The 10102-nt window shown below is 34.8% G+C and overlaps 1 protein-coding gene across 2 annotated transcripts in view; it reads left to right on the top strand.

Annotated features, from left to right (window-relative positions):
* Window positions 1–10102, top strand: part of LOC128993068 (spliceosome RNA helicase Ddx39b-like) — a 40652-nt gene that overhangs the window by 1309 nt on the left and 29241 nt on the right. For both annotated transcript variants that reach the window (XM_054416834.1, XM_054416827.1), the window contains exons 2-3: window positions 5047–5159; window positions 6706–6910. In XM_054416834.1, coding sequence (XP_054272809.1) covers window positions 5068–5159; window positions 6706–6910 — 297 coding nt within the window. In that variant the 5' untranslated portion in view covers window positions 5047–5067. The remainder of the gene's footprint in view (window positions 1–5046; window positions 5160–6705; window positions 6911–10102) is intronic.

The following is a 10102-nucleotide window of genomic DNA, read 5'->3' on the forward strand; positions in this document are numbered from 1 at the left end:
CGCGCGCCACATTGAAGTGCTAGGCCTAGCGACGCCGACTAGAGTCAGCGTTAGCAGTCAACGTGTTAAAGAGACATAGCCTACGGTATCTGCCGAGTATAGTCCAGGTAAAAGTTGTCCAGATAAGAGGGAGTCTAACTTACATTTAAACTTACTGTAAATTAATTTATTTCCCTCAATGGTTAACTTGCTTAAATGTTTAATAGGCCTAGCTTAGATATTAAGGCACGTCTTAGCCTTGGTAAACAACTAGTAACTTATACCTAAATAGGCTAAGTGCAAGATATTATATTTTAACATAACTTAAGTTATAACTTAGACATAAACTTTAAATCAAGGAATAACTTAGGCCTATTGTTTTTTTTATTAGGCCTAATGTATTTTATCCTAATGTAGGCTTAGGCCTACTTATTGTGGTGTTAAAATATTATGTATCATGTTCCTGGATTGTTGGTTGACTTGGAATAGAACAAGTGAACAACTTACAACTAAAGCGTTCATGACAGAGCTGTAAATGGACAATCGCAGCAACGATGCTAGTAGAGTGCACTTTACTTTAGGTCCTACACTCATTCAAATGGAAATATCGATCGATTGTTTTGTTTGATATATTGTTTGGTTAGTTAGGATAGGTTAACCTTACCTAACTAACCAAACGATATACAGTATCAAATGAAACAATCAAATAATTTCAATATTTCCATTCGAATGAGTGTAGGACCTAAAGTAAAGTGCAGCCGAGTAGCACTCTGCTTTTATTGACTGTAAGTGTCTGAGCCACGAGACTCGCACTGAAAGGTTGATTTGTGAGTTTGTGTTTAGTTGAAAATGGTTTTGTAATGAATTACCCTAAATATTCTGAAGAAGAATAGGTAGGCCTAGGCCTTGTTAATTTTAGCATTCAGTACTGGTAGGCCTAAATGCTATTTAAGTAATATTTTAACAATGTAAAATATAAGGAATATAGCCTAGTAGGCTACTTTATCTATCAATTTGTGTTCAATTCTTAAGCGTTTTCACTCCAACACTTGTCTTAAACAATTCTAAACTTATTGTGGTCATTTTTAGCGAATTTCCCATATAGGGAATAAGCTATTACCGTAGTAGGCCTACTCATGGTAAGACCTGGACGCGGGAACGATTTTTTTTTTCGTTTTGAGGTCCCTAGAGGCCAAAAACAGAATCCGTTCAAATTCATATATATATATATATTTATATATTTATATATATAGTATATTAATAAATAATATGTAAAATAACATGAGTACCCTTTTTTATATTCTTTTTTATTTAATATACGATATACAGTATCAAATGAAACAATCAAATAATTTCAATATTTCCATTCGAATGAGTGTAGGACCTAAAGTAAAGTGCAGCCGAGTAGCACTCTGCTTTTATTGACTGTAAGTGTCTGAGCCACGAGACTCGCACTGAAAGGTTGATTTGTGAGTATATATATGTATCCGTTAGCACGATAACTCGAGCAAAAATGATCCGATTTTGATAAAATTTGGTACAAACGTGTAAACCTACGTTTATTTGAACGAGTTCGCGATCCAGCATGATCGGACCATGGGAACGGGGGTTTATGGGGGGTTTTATGGGGTAAAAATAGGTTTTTCCCATTTTTGACCCAAAAAACATAAAATTTAGCAATTTCTTTCCAAACCATTTTGTAGAGCTCAAAAAAACAAATAATTTAGTATATTGAAGCGTTATTATGCGCCTAATGGTTACGGAGAAAATTCCAAAAAAACTGTTAATTTAAAATTCCCATGTTATTCTTATGGAGAATAAGTAAACTGTTGTAGTTTGCTTGTTTATGAACATATTTTGATCAAATTTGGAAAATGTTTTTATTTCTTACTAACTATTAACATTTTACAAAAAAAAAAAAAAAAAACAGTTTTACCCTCCCTGATGCAGCAAACCTAAGTACTTGTTATACTAATTCTATTTAAATAGGAAATAAATGTTATATTTTTAAGTAGACATTTTAGTGTAAATCCAATCAGGCAAATGGAAATTCGCTTAGTCTGCAGGTTTGCTGCGGCGGGGGTATTTTACACTTGTCCAGTGATGCTGGTCGCATAAAAAGTTGCAATATTAAATTAAATTATCTACATCGATGTTGGGAACCTCGTTACTAGCTGCGAAAAAGGACTGCTCTCATCGATGGTCAGGATCCTAAAGAACCATTAACAGCGAAGCTCTACGGATACAGGCCCATTAAGAAAGCGTGTTGGTATTATCTGCGCATTGCTAGGATCACAGCTAGGCTTAGTATAAGCCTTCTAATTTCAGCTCCCACATGAACCTGGTTTAAAATGTCTGAAATGGTGATAAATTGTTTTATTCATGGGTAGGCCTACAGTTCTGCAGAGACCCTACAATATATTATCAGATGAAATAATAGTTAATATAAATACTGAATGTAGGCCTAAATATTTTTGTAATGGGGCTTTTCAAGATCAAACTTTTTAATATTTTTTATTGCCTGTCACTCTTTTACAGTGCGCTGCAGGGTTTAGATAAGCTTAGTTTGGTTCAGTTTAGTTTATGAAACGAACTTGTAATAAAAGAAGATACAAATATGGACAAATTTACATCTTTATAAATGTATCTCTTTAAAAATTACAGGCTAATGTCAAGAGTGTTGTATAATCTAGAATAGGTAGGCCAAACTGAACTAACTTAACTTAAACCAACAACTGCAGTGTGAAAATAGTCTTCTTGTTAAATATACAATCAACATCGTGTGAAAACTACATCCTACACGATATAAAACCGACATCTGAAGACGACTTTCCTCATGACTTAGTAACCCTTGTTGAGAAATATAGCCGTTGCTGTAACCTTTTCTAGTAATATATTTGTTGTAAAGTTCTGTAGAGCTATTGTTGAAATTCAGGTATTCACATCAATATTTGTTAGTTAGTCTGTTGCCTCATTACGTACATTGCTGTCGCACTAGATTATACAGTCCTGTCATCATTATTGTTTTGTTAACATTGTCATTTTTGCATTTGTTATTAGCTTGCACCCATGTTCATTCAAATCATTTTGTGAAACCGTCTCACATATCTTGGCATCGTGTTATGCGTGTACTGTCACTGCGGCAAAGTTGTTACTGCATGTTTTCATTTCAATATTCCTGTACATTCTATCTATAATATGTACATAAATATCAGTCATCCTCTTCTATTAGCATTGTAGGCCCTATGGTATTTTCAATTTCTCTTGCTAGCCATCTAAGTTTGCTTTGGTGTTACACCGTTAAAATGTAAATAAAAAAAATAATATATCGTATGTTCTCTGTGGAACTGTACCCTTTTTATTAAACAAACTAGCAAAAAACTGGAACCAGATAAGTACGGTAGGGTAGTTTTGAAACAGAGTTTTATAATATAAAATGAAATTACAAGAAAATATATCTATACTTATAAAAGGCAAAGCCCTCGTCTCACTGACATACTCACTCACTCACTCATCACTAATTCTCCCACTTCTCATTTACCTAGGAGGCTGAAATTCGGTACATCGATTCTTTGGGCATTAAAACTAAGTAGTTTTTATTCTGATCCGGCTTTTGGGCTCTGCCCCAGTGGCTCTGGAATTTCCCATGTTAACCTTATGATTTTACATATTTAAAACGAATTAATGAATCTTAACAGCTGTTTCAATTAAACAAGTTGGCTCTGTTCTATGATGTTCAATAGCATAAAAGTTACAACCGGATTACCAACAGGGTGCAGCACTATTATTTTTTTTTAATTTATGACAACAGCTAATTTGCAACCAAAAGGTGAGTAGCGAACGAACTTCAACCAGGACGTTATTAAGCCATGCGAACGAGCTCATCTTGAAGATTAAGAAGTAAACGGGGCAAAGCCCGCGGGTACAGCTAGTTGATTATACATTGTTAAATAGACTATCACTACATCCATTGGGGGAACAAGCTGGTCTAGTGGTTAGAGCGCGGGGCTTCAGTCCTTGAGGTCCCAGGTTCAAATCCCGCCAAATCACCAATGGATTTTATCCAGGGCCGGCCTGAGGGGTGTGCGATGTATGCAGCCGCACACTCGAGCCTTTTGGAGGGGCATAAAATTGACCATTCTTGATAATTTTTTTTTTTTTTAATTAGCTAATTCATAGAAATTGATTTAAATTTTGGGCAGCAATATTTAAAATAGGAATATTGTATCAAAACTGTTACAGTTCAATTTCAAAATTAAAACCAAAGATCTAGAACCCCCCCCCCCCCCTTAGAGAGTTCTGAAATACACTAGCCTGATGCCCTTGACTAACGTCCAGGGTCAGTAGAGTGGCCCGTCTACGTCTGTGTGGTGGATTGCAGGAAGGGTTGTGGTTGTGACATATTTTTACTTCCCCTTCCACAGGTGTTTTATATTTTTAGCCAGTAACCACTGATATTTTTATTTCACCCATGAGAAATGCAATTTATCGGTCTGGCGTACGGTGATTCCAGCTCCAGCATTTGCTATTTATTCTGAGAGTACTTGCAATATAAGTGTGAAAATCATTGAAAAGTGACTACGAAGCTTAACATCATACAAGTGGTTTAAGGTACATACCGGTACAAAAAAGTATAGAACCTATCAAGTCAATCAAATTGAGAGACAAATATTATTGTTCTTAAAGAGGCTCAAAAGTGCACAAAAACTGTGTTTTTAGACCTTAAATTTCAAAGTTTTCCAGGGAAAGACCCCGCCCCCCCCCCCTAAAAGACCTGAGGGTATCGGTGGGGGCATGATATGTGAATCTTGCACACTTGCAGTTTTTTTCTTAGGCAGGCCCTGATTTTATCTAAGTTATAATGCCGCAACCCCTAGGTCTAGCCCGAAGTTATGTGTTATGTGAAAAACAATACCGGGCTCATGCCTATAACTTAGAGTCTTAGAAAAAAAAAAACATCCAAGAATAAAAAAAAAAAAAACTAAATCCACTTCTTTTAGCCTGGAAACCTTAAACTATATTATTTTCAAATGTGATAATTGTGTAATTTAGTTTGTTGTCTTATAGGAAGAGAAAAATATTGACACCATGGAGGAAGAGTTTGAGATTGAGAAAATTCTTGACATGAGGGTAAAAGATGGAAAAACTTATTATCTTTGCAAGTGGAAGGGATATCCAGAGTAAGTTCAAGTTAAGTTAGAAGCTTAGATTGTAATTGGGGGTAGAGATAACGGACGAGCTCTAACTACATTGAATTCAGTTGAATATCCGTTGTCTATTATTTGTACTTAGCATCTTGAGTCTACATATTTGTGCAAGATTAAATAATTTGTTTGGGATTCTCATTTTCATTAGGTATTTCCACATTTTTTTCTATTTATACAATAGTAAGTGAATAAATATGCTTGGTTGAACTCACAATATTTTGATAAAATTTGCTTGATAGTAAATATTTGATCAGTAGTATTCTGAAGCCTTTCGGATGTTCTTTGATTTATGTATTAAACACAGAGTAGTAATCTTATCTTACTAATATTATAAATGTGAAAGTTTGTGTGTTTGTTTGTTTGTTTGTTTGTTTGAAGTTCAATCACGCATAAACCACTGGACGGATTGGGCTGAAATTTGGCATGATGATAGCTTACATTCCCGATTAACATATAGGCATATTCTTATCTCAAAAATCCTTTCGGGCTCCGCCCCAGTGGCTCTGTAATTCCCCATGTTAACCTTATGAGTATTCATATTTAAAGGGAATTAAAGAATTTAGTCAGCTGTTTCAACTAAAAAAGTTGGTTCTATGATATGGAAAAGCATTAAAAAGTTATAAGTTTTACCAACAGGGTGCAGCACTATATTTTTTTTGCATTTATGAAAACAGCTAATTTGAACTAAGCAGCAACAAAAAACTGTGATTCGCAATGAGAACTGTCAAAGTAGGATTGTTTACAGTTATGTATATGTTTTTCATTTCATGAATAATTTGTGATATTTTGCGAATTGATAATTTATTTTTCTCTATTGTTTAGGTAAAATGGTAGAACATTATGGCTATGGTAGATGTGTAATACTATAGAATACTGTAAATTTAAAAAAGCAAATTTTATCAAACTGTGTCCTCCACCTATTGCAATCGCAAAGCTTGAGTATAACTGCAATAAGCATTTTATACTTATATTCCAACCCCGTACGAAGGACGGGTACTCTGCTAGTGTATAATAATAATAAAAAATTATAATAAATTGGTAATTTTTGTTTTTATTATTCTATTTAAACGACGATTTAGAATACCTATAAGAATATATTTAGTGGCAACCAAAGTGGGGCTTAGTTTAACTATTGTTCTATACAGTAATAAGTGTAATATCAACAAATAAAGTTTGATAGCAGAGTGTTTTTTTTACATTTAATCAATTTGTGAATAAAATTTGTTTTCAGTGTTATCCATATTAAGTTGCTATTTGGTCAAATTTGATTAAGTTGTACCTACTCTGTTCTTTCTAGTTCTACATATGTATAAAACTATATAAAACCTTTGACTATTAATAAAACAACAAGTGTAGGTAGGATTGAACAACACTATTCTGTATCCAATAGACATTGATAAAACTTAAGTTGTCAATAAAATAATGCCAGATTACAGGGAATCTACTGTAATTATTGTTCCTTGGTAAGAATATCTCTACTCGGTCCATTTGGTCCTAAGTTATTTTCATTATTTTCTAGTGAAGATAGTACATTTGAGTCAGAGGAAGATTTACTCTGCCTTGACCTCATTGAAGAATTTCTTAAATCAAGAGAAAAGAGAGAGGTGGTGGAACGAAAAAATCATTTAAACACTTGTAAAGAGGCTGAAAAAGAAGAAAACCAAAACGTCAAAGAAAGTAAGAATGAGGTGCAGATCCAAGAGAAAAATAAAGCTATTGCTGAGGTAAAACCCTATCAAATTTATTAGCTTTAGCTTTGACTATTAATACAACTAGATATTCCATCCCCAAGTTAAATTTGTAGCCATCTTTTTTACCAAAATCTTCGTAGTTGATGTGAGCCACCAACAGATTGTGCTGATCTAAATTACTGATTTCTGTTGAATACACAATCTTTTTTACCAATTCAAACTAATGGAATTACTTTGTGTGAGTTATAGCAACTCTTATGACCCATTAACTCGGCCAGCAACAAAAAATAAGGTAGAAAATAGAGTTCTAGTCACTAGTACATTCTGTGACTGGCTCACACAACTATCTACGTTCTTTCTAACAAAAAATTGGCTACAGCTGGTCCGTATAGATGGGACGCCTACTTCAGTATCCAATATATTCTATGGCTTTAGTTTATCCTCCACGAGTATTGTATTTCTTGAAACCTCTTAACGCTAAATTTGCTTCCTTTTAGTGAACTTTAAAATTTGTCAATTTATATGTTTAACTGATCATTGCTAATAGTAGTAACACATTTAACCCTTCCCGGACGGATGACGGATATATCCGCCTAAGTCTTTGGTGATAAAGGACGGGTGGCTGCTTTTCTACTCATACGCGGACAGGTAGTGGATATGTTCCCGCTTAGTTAAAAACAAGTAAAAAATTATTTTGATAGTATGAAGTGTTCCATTGTGTTTGTTTTATGTATACTTGTATAACAAAACACAAATAAGGGAAATTAATTTATATTTTTTCCTATAACTCTTTCCCGTTCTATTTCACCATTTCGCCTGTCCGGGAAGGGTTAACCGGTGAACCGGATCCCGTTAAACAAAAACCTGAGTTAGCCAAAAACACCATGGAAATCAAATCAATTGAAATTTGAGCTAGGCAATGAAAGGAGATTGACCGTGTCCCCCTATGGTGGGAGAATTTGGTGTAGTTTGTTTAACAGAATGTTATGGAGTAGACGACAACATGGATCTGATGCCATGATAGATTAAGTAAAAAAAATTGTTACATATTTTAAGAAATGAATTCGGTGTACACAGTAATACTCCTCATATCCAGCTTACGTGGGATATGAGCTCCTGGCTAGATAAAACAACCTTTTATTAAAACGATAATTTGTATGTGATAACAAATAGTTATTGGTTAAAAGTAGTTTTAAGTCTCTTTTGGAAATCTACTATATGTTATTTTGCGGCCTGTTGAGCCACACGGGTTCACTAGTTTGGTATAAATGTGTAAACCTACATTTATCCAAACGAGTTCACGATCCATCATGATTGGACTATAGGAACGGGGGTTTGAGGGTAAAAATAGGTTTTTCCCATTTTTGACCCTAAAAACACAAAGTTTCACAATTTCTTTCCAAACCACTTTGTAGAGCTTAAAAAGACAAATAATTTAGTATATTGAAGCAAACGTCATTATGCGCCTAATGGTTACGGAGAAAATTCCAAAAAATTGTAAATTTAAAATTACCATGTTATTCTTATAAGGCAACTGTAGTAGTTTCCTTGTTTATGAACATAGTTATTAACAATTAACATTTTACAACAACAAAAAAAACAACTTATTTACCCTCCCTGTTGCAGCAAACCTAAGTACTCACTAAACCAATTCTATTTAAATAGGAATAAATGTGATAAAGAGACTTTTTAGTATAATTCCAATCAGTCAAATGGAAATTCGCTTGGTCTGCAGGTTTGGTATTTCTTAATGATGTAGCACTTATGAACAATATAACTGATATGAATATAGATTATGTTGGATTGAATAAATAACTTCTCAAAACAGTAATACGCAGTATTTAGGCTATTGGATGTGTACAGTTTTTGTTTAAAGCTTAGACCCACCCCTCCCCCACCCTTCAACAGCATTGTCTCCCCCCTGCTGGTGGTGTGTGTCCAACAGCATAGTACCATAGACAAAAAGAATGAAATATAGACTGTCAGCCGTGCTGGGGTTACCATGGTTACCATAGTTTCCGGCGCACACCGCTGTAGTTTACGTAGCGCGTACGCTGTAACTACCGTGGCGCTCCCAGTGGTGTGCGCCAGAACCTATGGTAACCGCAGCACAGCTGACGGTCTATATTTTATTCTTTTTGTCTATGATAGTACTTGTCTCACTTGTGGCTTGCAGATACATTGCTGCTTCCTTTTGCTAATTTAAGTTTTAAATTGTTAAGTTTTAGTTAATGCTTATTCTTAACCTATACACGCTTAACGATATATGTTTAAACAGCAGTATTTAAAAATATTTAAATGTTATTTATTTTTAATTTGTATTTTTCCTAAATAATATTATTACAAAAAATATAATTTGTCTTTGGGGGGTGATTGATCACACTGATCACCCCCCTTATGTACGCCACTGTTATGGAGTTATTGGTTGGAGTTTTGGAGGCCTTTCTTCCTCCGTTTCATTATTTGGACTGAATGGTGGTTTTTAGTCAAAAACAGGTGTTGTATAATTTCGCTGTGATCAGGGGAAGCACAAAATTTTGCCTCGATCATGGGAGACAATACAAATTTTTTTCCATTGCGATTAATGCTCTCAGTTTTTCCCCGATCGTGCGTGACTATGATGTCTTTGTGACCATGGGAGGTGCTCTGTTTTCGTGATTGAGGGGTATGGTCAAGATCTTTCCTCAATTGGGAGATTTGGCGATGATATCTTTGCAATCAATCGCACCGTGAATACGACGACGATGATGTTGTTGCGATCGCTGGGATGTTCAACAATTGTTTGTGACTAAGGGAGGCAATTATGATGAGGGGTATGTTTGTAACAGGTTTGACCTGCAATAGGCCTTACCCTTGTAACAACAGAAACCTATACAACATAGTGTCCACTCTCCGGGAAATTCGGGAAAACCGAGAATCCTTCAACTATTCAATTCAATAAAATTCATAAAACTTTATTAATTTCACTATACTGTACATACATGAATGTCGTCAGGAGTGTACATTACCTAAACATTACCTTTAAAAGTCCTGGAAAACTATAGGAACTAACCAAACTTCCAGGAATCCTGAGCCCGGTCATTGGAAACATTGATTAACCGAAAGACCAATCACTGGTTATTTATTGATTAACGATTATCGGTGTCGCCGAGACCGCAAAATATACTCACTAGTGTTGCAAAAATTACGGGAGATGAAAAGATGATTATCAGTGTCGCTGAGACC

Source organism: Macrosteles quadrilineatus, unplaced genomic scaffold, assembly GCF_028750875.1.
Source record: "Macrosteles quadrilineatus isolate MER2022 unplaced genomic scaffold, UCM_ALF_1.0 Scaffold_1__1_contigs__length_201487025, whole genome shotgun sequence".
Classification (NCBI taxonomy): Eukaryota; Metazoa; Arthropoda; class Insecta; order Hemiptera; family Cicadellidae; genus Macrosteles; species Macrosteles quadrilineatus.